The sequence below is a fragment of the Taudactylus pleione genome, unplaced genomic scaffold (assembly GCF_031769625.1).
Source record: "Taudactylus pleione unplaced genomic scaffold, aTauple2 ptg000019l, whole genome shotgun sequence".
NCBI lineage: Eukaryota > Metazoa > Chordata > Amphibia > Anura > Myobatrachidae > Taudactylus > Taudactylus pleione.
This window is the reverse complement of record NW_028284421.1, coordinates 38,099,402-38,115,792: the sequence shown is the minus strand read 5'-3', so window position 1 is coordinate 38,115,792 and position 16,391 is coordinate 38,099,402. Positions and strand designations below refer to the sequence as shown.

The 16,391-nt window shown below is 40.7% G+C and overlaps 1 protein-coding gene across 2 annotated transcripts in view; it reads right to left on the bottom strand.

Moving 5' to 3' along the window:
• Positions 1-16,391, bottom strand: part of ARSA (arylsulfatase A) — a 47,655-nt gene that overhangs the window by 16,884 nt on the left and 14,380 nt on the right. For both annotated transcript variants that reach the window (XM_088447151.1, XM_088447142.1), the window contains exons 5-8: positions 10,979-11,148; positions 9,959-10,083; positions 9,408-9,535; positions 1,483-1,585 (exon numbers count right to left, since the gene is read on the bottom strand). In XM_088447151.1, coding sequence (XP_088303277.1) covers positions 1,483-1,585; positions 9,408-9,535; positions 9,959-10,083; positions 10,979-11,148 — 526 coding nt within the window. The remainder of the gene's footprint in view (positions 1-1,482; positions 1,586-9,407; positions 9,536-9,958; positions 10,084-10,978; positions 11,149-16,391) is intronic.

Genomic DNA, 16,391 nt, shown 5'->3' with positions numbered 1-16,391 from the left:
CGGTCTGGCACTCCCCGATATAATTGGCTATCATGATGCCTGCCTTCTGGCACAACTTCACGATTGGGTTTGTCTCCCTACAGTTAAAAGCTGGGTCCATTTAGAAAAAGCATGTTGTGCAACCAACTTACCCATTAGCTGATTTATTATGGACACATAAATTCCTCCAACCTGCGTGATCTTTGATCCTTACATCCACAAAAGCCTCATTACGCATCTGGTATAGCTTGCTCTCTCGACTTCACCTGGAAGTACCCCTTAATGCTCATCTTTATTTTTTGGCCCTCTCTAAGTTACTCCCCAATTTCTGGGTAGCTGTATGAATCTTTAGTGGGATTACAATCTTTGGTGATCTTTTGGAAGGGGGCCTCATGCTACCCCTTTTTCAGTGTGCAAACCCGCTACTCCCTCCCGGTTTAATACCAATATTATCAGATTTGTCGTTGGTTTAAGAGTATTATTAAACTTTCAGGATCAGTAGGTATACCATCGGGAAACCGAATACCTCGTTTAACATCTAGTAAAGGTCGAGGAGACATTTCCTACTGGTATAATCTCCGACTTCATTGGCAGCAATAGGTGAAGTCCCCACTCTCAGGTTTGGTGGGAATTAGACCTGGGCCAATCTATCTCGGACACTCAGTGGAAATTGGTTTATACTACCTCTTATGTCCAAATGCCTGAACCTTTCAGAAATGCATATTAAATTATTGTATAGATTGTATCTTACTCCTGATCATTTACACACCATTTGGCTAACACAATTAAGTTTTGTTGGTGGAATTGCGGGGAGGTGGGCCATATCTTCCATGTTTTTTGGACATGTCCTGCAATTACACATTTTTGGGAGGAGGTTTTTTCTTTGATTTAATAAAGTGTTAGGTCTTGTGTTGTCTCCCTCTCCTGATCTGGCGCTTCTTCATTTATACCCTTCATCGGTTCAATTTTCTCCAAGATATGTGTTGGGTGATATGTATAGCAGCACGGGCAGCACTTGCTCAAAACTGGAAACAATCCCATCCCCCTCCCCTACTTAAGGTATTTAAAAAAATTCAGTTCCATTTTGAAATGGAGACCGCCTCAGTACCTTATTCATTTCAGGCTTCCTCTCCACTTGCAAAATGGTGGCCATGGCATGAGTTTGTTATGGAAGGTGAATGTGCGCAACTCCTTAATAAGCCTTCATTATCTAATCCACTTCAGTTTGGGCTGAATGAGACAGTCAACCTCTGATCTATTGTACTTTTTATGTTTTTTTCTGTAAGAAATGTTATATTCAGTATTGTGATCTACTAATTCTGTCTGGATTTCTCATTTAATATGTTATTTTGGACTCCCATATGAACCCTCTTTTTTCTCCCCTTACTTCTTTTTCTGTACCCCATATTTGTTTGGAAATGGAATAAATATTATTGATGTTAAAAAAAAAAAAAAAAAAAAAAAATGGATAGATTCCCATGTTGCACAGAAATCAATATTCACCTTGAGTATAGAAATGGGCCTTGTATTTTCCCAGTCTCAGGGCGTGGATGCCTCGGTTCTGATCAATAGATGATGGATAGTAGTAAACGCTGTTCCTTGGACTCTAAAGAATACATGTTATATAGTCAGGTTTCAGTAGAAAATAAATACACATGTGCGACATGTATACCACAATAAGGCAAGCATAGCCTTGGCTTACACTATGAAAGAGAAAACGGAGCTGTAAACAGCTATAGATCCTGTTTTTTATTTATCTTCAGTCTCGGAGTGCCGTATCATTTCTACGTTGGATTATTGCGGGCAGTGTTACCTCCTAAAGAGGGCACCGAAGCAAATACACTTATTACAAGTGGGGAGAGCCGGATTCTGCGCATCACTATATTCATTTCTACACAGAAGTATCATGTTCAATAATAAGGACACTACAATTTGGACATATGCGGCTATTAGCTTTCATGTAGCCTCAAGTTTAGTTCTGTTTTTTTACAAGTTTGTTAAAGAGCTAGAAGAATGTAGTAAATTAAAAACTGAATGAATGAATAAACAAATAAATAAATAAAATAAAGGCACTGACTAAATTACTGAAGGAAGAATGCTGGCTCAGTCCCTGACCTTGCTGATGTTTCTCTAGATAGCAAGCACAGAAATCAACTAATAAAAATCACATACAGATGCCCGGACACGCCCCCCACTGTTAGCCGACAATCAACTCCCTCCCGGAAGGAGGGAGCTGATTGTCGGCAAGTATGAGTGACTTTAGTTGCCATAATTGAGTATAGCCAGTATAGTGCATTTGTGTACTCGTGAGCAATATAGATTGTAAGCTTGTGAACAGGGCCCTCTAACCTCTTTGTCTGTTATTACCCAGTCTCATCTCATCAATGTTTTGATACCAACTGTAAAGAGCAATAGAATATGCTTGTGCTATATAAATAGCCATGAATAAATATCTAAAATTAATATATGTCTCTGGGGCTATCTTTACAAAGGTATTTGCAACTGTTTTGGAGGTGAAAATGTAAAGAACACTGGGCTTTACACTTTTTGTTAGTGCCATTTTACATTTTCACTTCAAACCCACAGAGAAGCGGCAATCTATTATTATATATAGCCCCTGGTCTTTATTAGTAGCATATGTCTTTTTTTTTTAAACATCAAAGATAATATATCTATCTTCAAAACTATATTATTCCACTATGAAAAATCTATAGTCGCTTACCAAAAAAAGTCTTACTATTTTATGCTTTTGTCAGATAAGAAGATTCCCATACTTTGCTTTAAATTATTTTGCATATCCAGTGGTTGGATATATTACATGTAGAAAGGGGGAGGGGGCTTGGACTACACAACCTAATTTTAAACATATGAGGTGCTACGATGCTGAGACTTGTAGTACAATGCGGGGGACAAACACCACAGGTGCACACTAAGTACTAAGAACAATGATAGTCAGAATAATCCTGATAAACTCTACAATTAAAATGGAGTATAAGTCAGGTTCTTAGTACAAGTTTGGCCAACCTCACTTATACGCCATTTTAATTGTATAATTTCAGGTTTATTTTGACGATCATTGTTCTTAGTACTCAATGTGCACCTTTGTTCTTTGTCCCCTGTATTCTATTATATGCAGACCAGCATGAAGTCTATAGCGCGGCATTTATAGGGGTCAATCTAACTCCGAGCAATGTGTGGTCATGATGTGTAGCTGCTCACATCACTCAGATTTACCGCAGAGCAACAACACCCATACCGCCCAACTTTTCATCCTCCACAGGAGGGACGTCGCGCGCGTGGCCGAAAAGGGGATGTGGCTTAAGAAAAAGGGGCGTAGCTTACAGAAAACGGGACGGAGCCTCGTGGCTTCCCCCGTTTTAGTCGCTTTGGGGGCGTGCCCAGCAGTCTCCGAGATGCTGGGCAGCACCCAGGCTCTCCCTACACAAGAGAACAGATGCCGTGCACATGCACACGGCATCTGTTCTCCTACTGCACACCCGCTGCTCTGCATAGCAAAGCAGCGGTTTGTGCTCTCCCAACTTCCCCCCCACCGCGGGACACTGTGGCCCGCGGGAGGGACAGCCCCAGAAAAACGGGACTGTCCCGCTGGAAGCGGGACAGTTGGGAGGCATTAACACCCATTTTCAGCGAAGCGAGGTTGCTTTTGCGATATCCTACAGTTACAAGCGATCCCATGGCACATCACCCAATTTGCTTAGAAATGATTTGCCCCTTACAGTCTTTCGGATGTCCTCCCTCTAACATCAGTGTGCATCATTGTTCATTTATGAATTCTAAGGGTTATGTCACAATATGGGGTACTTTAGCATAGTTTTGGGCTTGCCGCACTATCACATCTCACATTTATTATTGCAGGTATAGTTTACTTAACAGCTGACATCTGATGACAAGTGGTGAATAACAGAGTAAGTTCAGCCCAGACAGCATCATCTATGTGCAGCATGGAAGCATCAAGAAATAGCAGTTCCTATGGAAACCCAACTTCTTACTAGCCTGTGATGTTAAATTGACCAGCTACTACATATATGAACACATAGAAACACAGGAATTGGGAGAATAGATGCATATACGCAAAAAATAAATGTATGCGATATGTGCAGTGGGTAGGCTTAGATAGTAGTTTGTTTATACATATGTCAGGGGGTCATTCCACAACAGATCACCCCCCCACCAAAAAAAAATAAAAAAATAAAAAATGTCCACCACCCATCTCAGATTTTTATAAAAAAATTCTAGTTGAGAGAATGTCAAAAGAACATTTCTGCCAAATATCTCGACTGTAGGACCATTAGTTTCTGAAATACTGATTTTTCAATGTATTGCACTATTTACTAATCGTGGCTTATTTATTCCAGTTTATTTGAAGTATCATGGATGTTTATTAAGGAATCACCTCAAAATTTGGACCCTTCAGGTAGCTTTTCCTCCCGAATCCAAATTACTTTATCTGCCTTACGTTTCGAGTTACGGCAAAAATGCGGGCTTTTGGAACAGAATTAAAAACGCTAGGTTAAATCAACATTAGATATCCCATTTTTTTTTAGGTGCCTAACAAAGGTATACATAACTACCACAAAAAAAATCAGCATGGTACTCTGTTTCATAGTGGAGAAAAAACTAAAATGAAGTTGACGTTCGATTACTGTTGCATCGCATACATAATATACACAAGTAACCATGCTGTTAATAAACATACAAAAAAAGTGAACAAAACTGAGGCAGAAACTGATGGGAACGGGATTCCCTTTCAAAACAAAACTAAAACTTTCCAGAGAAAGAGAGACAGACAGAAATATAGTTAAGCGTGGCAGCTGCTCCTCCAAGGTGCACATTTGGTAGTCATTTAAATACTGCAGTGGGTCCACACTTAAATTGGTTACAATCACTAGTACTGTGGAAAAATTCCATGAAGTTATTTATAGTGCTGTTAATGATGCAACAGCCTGTCTGTACACAGCAAAGTCCCAGGCTAAATACTGATAACACAGAATTATGTGGATGCACGTTTCTTCAGCGATTCACGAATATATGCATGCTTGTGTATTTCACTATTACAATTAAGAATGTATAGAAATAATTGAAAATATATAAATTAGTTGTGTGAGTTGCAGAAGACCCTATTTGTCGAATGGCTTCAGCCTAGAGCGGATAAGGCCTTCTCTATCCCCTTTAAAGTAGGCAAATCCTGTGTGTGATGCAGCAGCCATCTTGTTTTAATGGTTCAGCAATAAAGATTTTATAAATAAAGAGGGCTAATCAAGATAGCCTTGGCCTACAAGAAGCAGGAATTAGAAGCTACATGGGAACAGAACAAGATGATAACCAATTAAGGTCTAGCATGTATGAATATTAAATCAATTAATATTCACCACTTTTGGGTTAACTGGAGATATAGCCAAAAAGTATAGTATAAAGCTCATGAGGGAAAGAGGGAGGGAGAGCAGTCGGGGGAACACTTGGAGTGAGGAGGAGAAAGCACACAACGAGGGTCTGCAGGGTGCTATTGCCGTACGTATGTATGAAATTGGCTGACTAGTATTTCTGCACTGGGTGTCACAAATTTATTTTACAAATATTCCCTACTGCTGCTAATATAACCTTTTGTTGTAACTCTGCATTGGCAAAATACATGTATAATTACGCTGTCTAAGTAAAAGCATTGTCATTTATTTTAGAGTCTGTATTGGTGTGAATTATTTATCTATCATTTATAACAAGTAAGGTTTATAAATAAATCTAGAACACATCGCGTTATCAATACCTACGCCATTGTGAGGAAACCATATGACCAGAAACAGAAGCTTTTTGAACTTATGCTTCCATAAGGATGACTTCTACATTCAAGCACAATGGAATTTTTTTTGCCACATCTCATGGCAAGAGTCCATGTGACAGTATTGAAGGGACAGTTAAACGTTAAAGTGTTTTGTTCCTTTTATTCACATCCTCAGTGTAACGGAAGTGCTAACTCTGTAAGGAAGTACTGGAAGGCAATATAAACTGTCTGCTGACACACCGTTACAACATGTTCCAAACAAGGGGAAAATAATGTGATTGTTAACTACATTTATGTTTAAAGTTTTTAACTTTCATAGTTTCTTGTGTAAATTATGCATGCGGTACAACAGTAATCGAATGCCAACTTCATTATTTGTTTTCTCTAAACAGAGTACCATGCTGACTTTTTTTGTGGGAGTTATGTCTACCTTTGTTAAGAACTTAAAACAATTTGGAATATCGAATGTTGATTTAACCTACCATTTTTCATTCAGTTCCAAAAGCTCACATTTTTGCCGTAACTCGAAACGTAAGACAGATAAGGCAATATGGTTTGCATTTTTGGAATCGGGAGGAAAAATTACCAGAAGGGCCCAAATTTCGGGGTGATTCCTTAATAAACACCCTTGATACTTCAAATATGCAGTGGTTAGTAAAATAGTGTAATAAATTCAAAAATCTATTTTTCGAAAACTAATGGTCAGACAGTCAAGATATTTGTCAGAAATAGTTATTTTGACATCCTCTCAACTAAAAAAATTTCAGAAAAATCTGAGATGGGTGGTGTACACACCTGGTTGAACTGATGTGGAATGACTCCCAGGCAAGCATAGAGATAGCAAAAATGTGACTTGACTAATGAACACAATATAAGAATGTCAAATACACAAGAAAAAATTGTTCTCTTACAAGAGAGAATAATGGTGTTGACTCAGCATTGCCCGTAAGTGCAATGCTGAATGCAGATCCCCGATTATCGGATACCTGCGTGTGCGCAGGACCCGTTCTGGGAATGTGCAGAACAGGTCCTGCATGATTGCACGCAGCACTGCTATGCCTGTGCCTGATTGACCGGCAGAGGCAGGGCAGCATAGACAGTGTAATGGTTAGCGTTACTGCCTCACAGCAATGAGGTCATAAGTTCAATTCCCACCATGACCCTAACTGTGTGGAGTTTGTATATTCTCCCTGTGCTTGCGTGGGTTTCCTCCGGGTACTCCGGTTTCCTCCCACACTCCAAAAATATACTGGTAGGTTAATTGGTTCCCCACAAAAATTAACTTGTATATGAGCATGTGATAGGGAATATAGATTTAAACAACATCTTCCCAACCACTATCCCAGAAACAACCAATAATGCAACTTGGGAAGAGAGCTTTAAGAAACTGAAATATCAATTACAAAAACAGTTAAGGACCACTTGGGATATAACTTCATTGGTAAACTAAATCAAACAAAAAATCTCCCCGAGGGGTCTCAGACCGAGAGTTTTCCCATCATTTGAAAAATTAATGGGAATCTTGCCTCAATAAATGCACTCAAGATCTAATGTCAATACTTATTAAACACAATCTACTCATCTTGGATGAAATAAGTAAGGACATAGAGACTTTAGGAAAACAACTAGAGGAGTGGGAGACTGATACACACTTCCAAAATTCCTTTTCGGAGAATAAAAATGATCTAGCCAAATATGAACAGGCCATAGTGGACCGGAAGAAGTACAAATTCCTGAGGGACAAAATAGATTTTGCTACAGGGACAGCGTATAAGTGGAAACGTCACACAAGACCAGAAACCAGACAAACTTATCAACAATTCAACTCCTCAATTGGACTCATCTGAGATTGAGGAAACACAGGAACTGGCACTTAATTCAGGCTATAATACCGGATCCAATACTTACTTCAACTCCGCTCCGTTTTTAGGGGGTACCAGAGGAACGAAGGACAACTATGGCTGCAACATGACACCGTTTTGTGAGAGGAGGCCGTTGCTACTCCCTCCACGCCCAGAAACGGCAGCAAACTGTCAATAACTGATAGTCTACTGCCGGACTGTGTCTGGGATCGTAGACCCGTACTGCACATGCACAGTACAGGTGTTGCGCCGGAGCAGACAAGCAAAATCGGAGATGTGCGCTAACCATCGGGTTAGCGTACATCTCTGGATCAGTCCCAATGTACAATGTATTTCCTGGTCTTCCTGTTGAGCTTCCTTGCCTTAGTGCCAGTGTCTGAGAACAGAATTGACTTCCATGGGAGGTGCCTCCTGTTCATTGAGGCTGAGTGGGAACATCACGCTGGAGAGGGAGCACGTCACGGTGGAGGAGTGGTGGCCGTGGGCGCATCTGCAGGTTAAGAGTAGGGATGGACATAGGAATACGATGGTTACTAACCATAGATATTTTTTTTGTTCCGATGGTACTGTTTTTACTATTTAATGGTGGCACTCCAATGTTTGCCACCATCAAATGGAAATCATTTGATGGTGTTCCAATGGTTGGTTGTTTTTTTAATTCCTAATAGCTATGCCTCCCCTGGCTCCTGTGTCTGCATCAGGGCATTTTCATGGGTTCGTTAGAGGCCATCTCTCGCTCTCTCGGGGAGATGTACTAAGCATTGAAGAGTGATCAAGTGGAAAAAGTGATAAAGTACCAAACAATCAGTTCCCAACTTTAATTTTCCGAACACAGCCTGTAAAGTTAGTTAGGAGCTGATTGGTTAGTACTTTATCACTCTCCAAGGCTTAGTACATCTTCCCCTCTGTCTGCCTCAGACATGACCCTGCTTAGTCCCCGACTCCCTCTCCTCTCTAGGCTGCTGCTAAGCAATAGGGCACATTGCGAGCTCTGATTGTCTCTCCCTGTCTCAGAGAGCCAATCAGAGTGCATCCCTCGGCCCTGCAGCAGCAGTCAGTCACTCACACAGCACAACAGTTTTTTCTGCGACTTGCTTCAGTAAAATTTGTCACTGGTTGGCTCTCCCTGGTCACAGATGAATGGTTTATACACCTAATCCTTCCTCGTCCAATGCTGTATAGAATACTGAAAACTAATCATAATCCACCAAGTGTTTCACAGACAGACTCCTATACCAGGGACTTTATTATAATATATACATACATATTCTATATATCAACCACCGGAGGACAGTGGCTCCAATATCTTAGCTGCATATCTACTTATCCACAGTGGCTCTTTGTGACGAAAATCAACACCCACATCGACTCCATTCTTATAGTACACCATGTTCCTCTCTATTACGAAAAATTTTGGGGCCTATTTATCAACGAGTTTTATCATATGCAACAAGTTTTAAAACTCGTTGCATATGATAATGGTGCTCAAGCCAATCAGCTCCCAACTGTCACTTTTCAAACAGATGACAGGAGCAGATTGGCTGGAGCATCGTTATCATAAGCAATGTGTTAAAACTTGTTGTGTCTAAAACTCATGGATAAGTGGGTCCCTATATGTACTGTAACTGTCAGATGTAACTCAAAGACTAGATTGGCCAAATGGTCCTTATTTGCCGTAAAATTCTGTTACTACGTCAAATTATAAAGACATTAAAACTTCATGACTACCATTTATGTTCCCTTTTTATAAATGCATTAGAATTACTCACCCGGTCACCATTAAAAAGAAGTTTAGTAAGATCATGTCCATCCAAAGTGACATTGGGAAGACTGGCTCCTGCTAGAGCTGCTAATGTGGGCAGGATGTCCAGGGTGCTGGCCAGCTCAGAGGTCACTCCTAGACATCATTACAGAAAATGAAAGTATACAATGGAAGAAAAGATAGAAACGTGAAGATTTGTTAACAAAATTCTAGGGATTACGTTCCTCTGTCAAAGTTGGTAGAAATGTATCTATTTCTATCTCTACGGTATATAATGTACTGGTTAAATAAAACCAGCAAGGGATCTATAAATCCCTATGCTGAACTAAGTGGGGCAACTAATTGTAATGTATAATGGATAGAAATATAAAAATCAAGAGCTAATATTATACTAGAAACAGAACATTTGTGGTAAATAAATGATGCACAGTAATGCATGAAACAAAGACCTCCATGGGTAAAGGTCTATAATGGTAACAGACTGTAACCCTCTAGTATACGAATGCAATACCATGAATATTTGTTAATTAGATCTATGTGCAAGTACATTGCTTTTACCTGGATTTATCTTCCCTTCCCAGTACATTATAGCAGGTTCTCGTACGCCTCCTTCGTAAGTTGTACTTTTGCCACATTTCAGGAGTCCAGAGCTACCTCCTCTCTCCTCACGCATCGTCTCTGGCCTGGTATAGACAAAATTAAACATTTTTAAAATCAAATAATTTCGCACAATCTGCACTTAACTTGAAGAAAAGAACAAAAAAAAAAGACAGACCTATATAGTGGTAAATCAAGGTCTGGCTAGGGGCAGGGCACCAGACCGTAGAAAGGCAGTCTCGCCGTGTGACCAAACGGGGAGTGGTCATGAGAAAAGGGGGCATGTCTTTAAGACGCACCCCCTTTTCATCACTCTTGGGGCGTGCCCAGCACTCACAAACATGCTGGGCTGCCCCCAAGCTCTTACCTTACTGCGAATAGATGCACAGACCTATTCACAGGCGGTGACCGCTGCACCGCAAATTCCCCCTGCGCGGGACACTGCGGCCCGTGGGCATGTTGTTTTGGTGGGGCGCCGCCATAAGGGCAGGGTGCATTCTGCTCTTTTGAAACCGGGCAGGGCGTGGCGCCCCGCTAAAACAGCCTAGTGGGAACGCTAAACCTAAAAAAAAAAAAAAACAGACCAACACTTTTGGCAAAATGAAGTCTAAAAGCTAGGAACCCACTATAAAATCTGTCCAATCTGGCTTGTTGGAACAACAATCTGGTAATGTATGAGAGCAAATAACAATTGATAATATGTTCCCAAACTCCAAAAAAAAAAAAAAAAAGACAAAAAACGGTCGTTCGGACAAAATGGTTAAATTAACTGATTACACTAATTAGGAGTAAAAAAAAAAACAACAACACACAACATGCTGAGCTTTGATCTTACTATTGGGAGGTCAAATCAGAGAAGAATTGGCAGCTTTCAAAAACCACCACTTCTTAAATATACCTCAGAGTCTCTCGGATTTAGGGGCATACTTTTCAATGTCTACCAACAAATAACAGCACTTTGTATGAGTTACATATACTAACCCATTGTCAGAGGTGAAGATGAAGAGAGTGTTGTTCTGAATCCCCATGTCCCACACAGTCTGCAACAGTTTCCCCACTGTTCCATCACATTCCAGCAGAGCATCACCAAACTTTCCCCTTGAAGAACGTCCTGCATACTGAGCACTTGCAAACTGAGGGTAGTGTGTGTGCTGTGGGGTGAAAGAAATACTGCTGTTGTTAGGGAAAAAACAAGTATAAATAGGGGATTTCTAACACATTGGACTAGATTTACTAACCATCAGCTTTTCAAAGCCACCGATGATCAATAGCTTTTGCCAATAGATTTACAAGCAGCAACATAGATAAATGCTAAACCAGGCTAGCTTAGCAATTATTTTTGTTGCCACTTCAAATCAGTCTGTCAAACCCGCTGATCATCAGCAGATTTAAAATACAGATGGATAACACTGGGGAACAGTCAATCTGTTGCCAGGGATTTTAGAGTCGATTTGGATTAATTTGTGCTCTTGATCATGATTACGCCATGCTTATTTTTCAATTGGCTCTAGTTTTTGAGATATGCATATGACTTTAATATGTATGAAAAATGAAATGAAACAATGTTAAGTTTTTTTTTATTCTGATTAAATTTGATTCATAAAATGTTAGAAACAGACACAGGATAATTATATACATAAGTGTTAAGGGGCCTATCCATTAGCAGATGTTTTTCTGAGCGATGAAAGACAGAAGATATCCCTTGAAAATTCCGGTGGCAGTGCTGAACGATATTTGTCATGTACATGACAGATTTTGGCAAACGATGAACGATATCGCATGACATAATTCAGGGAGTGGATTTTTTTCTCTGCAGCGCTCTGTAGCTGCTGCTAATATCTTTCGTCGTTCATCGTTCACTGCATAGAAACTGCACGATATTGCTAATATCGTACAGCTATATGCGATAATGGCCCAACATGTTGGAGAGATGATAGATGAGATTTATCAGCCGCGGGAGTGCACATCTGTAATCGTTCAGGGCCTATCCATTAGCAGATATAATGAACGATATATGAGAACAGTTTTTTGCAGGATTTTCTTCTGTATTCTTGTTGCAGGCAGGCCATCTGCAGACTCCAACAGTAATCGGCCATAAAGTGACGATCCCACCTTCCTTGATATTTTCTTCCATTACCTGAATATCCTGGAGGAACAGATCACCCTGTTCTTCGCAGAAATCTCCTAGATTGGACGGTAAGTTATCTAAATGGCTGTACAAAAAATTTACTTTAATACTCATGTTGGCACCTACTTTCTCAAAACATTTTAGCATGTTGTGGACTAATTCATGATAGTTGTGATTGCTTCACAAATTTTGAATGACAGACACATAACTCAGCCATGCTTCAGATTCGGTTTCAGACATAGATGTGGTAAAATTTTGATCCTTCAACAATTTCCGTATCTGTGGGCCGGCAAAACTTCCTGCCTTTAATTTTTCAATACTAAGAGATGGAAATGTTCGACAAATCTACGTGAAACAATAACCTGAATTGTCCAATGATTTTTAAAATTGTTTCATTAAACCCAGTTTGATATGGAGAGGCGGCAGTATTTTTTTCCTGTCAATTAAGGGCTTCTTCTACAGTTATAACTTCTCTTGGAGGCCATACGGTTTGCTGCCAGTGCTTTTGTTATGCACGACTATCCCATAAGCATACGTGACAAGGATACTTAGTACAGTATATCCACTTTGCTTCCCAAGAAGAAAGGTTACCATTTTTAAATCGACACAAACAGACCACTAATGCTGAGAATAAGCAATTTTTTCAAAACTACCTTGATATTTTCATACTTTTCTTTAAGTTTTTTTGAATGACAGATTGGGAATACATCTGCGTCGATTACTTTGTGCAGTAATACGCATTTTAAGCTACTTTTAGTACTATCCAAAAAGAGCCGCCAGTCTTCTTTTCGATATTCTGGTAAGCCCATCATCTGGAGAAGTTCCAGAATATTGTTGCTATACACAAGATTGTTTTCTTGGCTAAAGGACGGCAGTATGGCTTGCTCTCTATTTCGATACGACCTTATAGTAACATCCGACTCAAGACAGAGCTTTTAGCATTCAGACTTCAAGAAAAGCACTGTTACTATTTTCGATAAATTCAAGTCACAAATTAAATAGTTTAGTTTCTTTCAAGAAAATTTGTTTGGAGTAGAGGAACTTTCTTCAAACTCACTTTCATCTGTGTTGTTAATTTCATCCAGTGCAATTGGCATTTCCACATCATCACATTCAACTTTGCACAAAGAAGGTATTCCCATTTGAGTTTCTTAAATCGATTCATGCCCTTCACATTTACAGCACAAAAACTGCAGTCACTCAAGTGATCTTTTGGCTCACACCACATCAAAGGTATGCCGAAATTAAGTCCTTTTCGATCACCTTTAGACCAATTGCCCAGTGATTCCACGCAGGTTTTACAAACTTTGTGAAGCACCCAAATCTTATCTTGCCAGTTTATGTGACGTTCAAAATAAGCCTGATACGCTTGTTTTACAAATAGTTATATTTTTTCTTTCTTTTGCAACACTATATTTGCCACAAATATAACAAACATCAGGGCTGCTAATACACAGTCTCAGAGAAGAACGTTTTGTTTCACACATTCCGTGCTAACTCCCAACAAAACCCGAGGACGTACTGAACAAAACAAGCCCAAACGGTGGGAAATTGGTTGTGGTGGGACAGAGAGAAGGCCGAACAAAGGAACAGGAGGTGTGCTAACTGCGTCACTCGGTCCTCTCCGTTGCTCCTCTCTGTATGCTGGGAGGAAGCGTGGCTGTGCACCTGCAATAAAAAAAACCTCCCCCATACTTGCAGAGCCCCCCAAAGGCTATTATTTCGCTAGTTTTTGAAGTTGTACCCCCACTTTGATATTTTTCGCCTCTTTTTGAAAGTGCTTTTTTGGGGCGTCCTTTGTGGGGTTTTTAGTGTTTTTTGACACAGTTAGCGTCAAGGGGGGTGTACAAAGGGTGCAGAGTTGTTTCCGTACCTCTGCACCCCAAAACCCCAATTCTGCACTTTTTTCTGCCGGGTATTCATAGGTGAAACTTTTTCGCCTATTACATTGCATTGCATGATCGCACCGGCGAAAAGACGCTATACGGGGATAAGTGAAATCGGCGAAAATTACGTTATTGGCGAAAAAGTTCAGCCGAAAATGGCTTTTCGCTTCAAATACGACCAAAGAATACCCGGCGGAAAAAAAAGTGCAGAATTGGGGTGCAGAGGTGGGGAAACCACTCTGTACCCTTTGTACACCCCCCTTGACGCAAACAGTCAAAAAAATGCATAAAATAAATAAAAAAAATGAGAGAAATAGCCTTTGAGGGGTCTGCAAGTATGAGGGAGGTGTATTTTTGAATGCAGGTGCTTGCTGAAGGTGCGTTTTTTTGGTTCACTTTAAACCTTGATTTTAGCGATTTTGAACTATGCTTGCACCAATTTTCTTGTACCCCAAATTTGATGGGACTACTTATTTTTCCCCAAAAAAAGGTTGCAAAATGCTATTCTTCACCACTTGCTCAAAGACGCTAAATTGCACCTATTGAGACCATTTAAAAACGCCAAATACCTTTAGCAGGGCTATTCATGGGTACGGGCAGCATCTTAATCTAGATGGCTTGTTATTGCCGGAGTGAAGATGCCCCCAGGTCCAGGCGCCCAGGAATAGCAGGGAGCACAGGGTGGGGGAATGATGAAGTGGTGCACTGCAGAGCATGGGGGTGCCCAGCAATTAGGGACAAGGGCTGCAGGGTGGATGTTGGGGCTTGCATTGCCAGGAGCGCTTGCAAGGATGTAAGGGCCGGCTGGGACCTGTAGTGCCACGGTTGAAAGTAGCGGTGGGGGATGCGCTATTAGTGGAGCAGCATCTAGGATGTATAGCTTTTTGTATTGTCTAACTGTGACGTGTCGATCATTTATTTGTCGATCTATTAACTGTCAACCTATTTATATGTCGATCTATTAACTGTCAACCTAATTAGTTTCGATCTAGGACTCGATCTTTTATATGTCAATCTATTAACTGTCAACCTATTTATATGTCGATCTATTAACTGACGACCTATTTAGTTTCGATCTTTTATTATGTCTATTATGTGTGTTGTTGGTCTTCATATTGTCGGTATGCTATGTTTCGATCATATGTAGTGTAGATCTAATGTCAGTGTTGATCTTGTGTTTGTCGGTATAGAGGTGCGGTCGATCTACAGTGTGTCGACCTATAGTACCTGTCGACCTCGATGGAGTCGATGTATGTATTGTCGATCTAATTGAGGGCGATTAGACAACCGGATACCAATTTGTCTATGAAGGAGGTTGATAATCTGTTAAACCTCTGTTCCATGGTGTTGTATACATTTATCATAGAAAGAGAAGCTTTGAAAACAAAAGCAGAAATTAAAAAAGGAGCAGTACCAGAGGATTTGCACAGAAGGACAAAACAAGAACCCTATTGGGACAGAAGAGATAAAAGAGTATTATGAAATAAAAAAAAAAAAAAAAAAAAAGAACAAATACAGGAACTAATGAAACTCTTATAAATTCTGTGGGGAAGAGAAATGTTGAGCACACTTGGGGTCTCATTCAGACCCAGTCGCGAGCGCTGAGCGCTCGCAACCGCGTCGATGTTAAGGCCCTGCGCACGCGCAGCGGCCGCACTGCGCAAGCCCCGGAGCGAGAGAGAAACTCTCTCGCTCCGGAGCTCACTACAAAAGGGGCGGCTGTCAATGTTGATCGACAGCTCGCCCCGTTTTGTAGGCGGGACGGGGGGGTGGCTACACAAACGGAGGTGTTTTGTTTTGTGGGCGGCCGCACTGACATCAGCAGTGTTGTCAGTGGGGAGCTTCCTGCTCGATCAGAGCAGGAAGCTCCCTGGGGCTTGCGGTTGCCGAGACCCAACCTTAGGGTCTCGTCGCAAGCCCCGATGGTAGCGATGGTCTTGACAATCGCGACCATCACCCTGGTCGGTCGCTAAAGCTGTGGGTGGTAACCCACAGCTTAGCTAGCGACCAGAAGGCAGCACTTAAAAAAAAAATCAAGCGGCCACCCTCATTCAGAGAGAGCGATCGCTTCTTGCGACCGCCTCTGAATGAGGGCCTTGGTTTAAATACAATTCAATAGAGCTGTGTGAATATAAAGTAAAAGAAATATGAAACATACTGACAAGCACATCTTACAAAAAGAAGGGCATCAATATAAGCACAGACTTTGATTTACATGGTGAAAACGCAGAAGCACAATTTCAGAAGAAGATGAATATAATTGAGAGTTGAAAAACTTACACAAATAACCCATTTTCTCAGTATGTGTAAAATAATATGTACCTTACCAACAGTAAAGTGGATATAAAGTGGAGATGACAGCAGAATTACTGAAATGCAA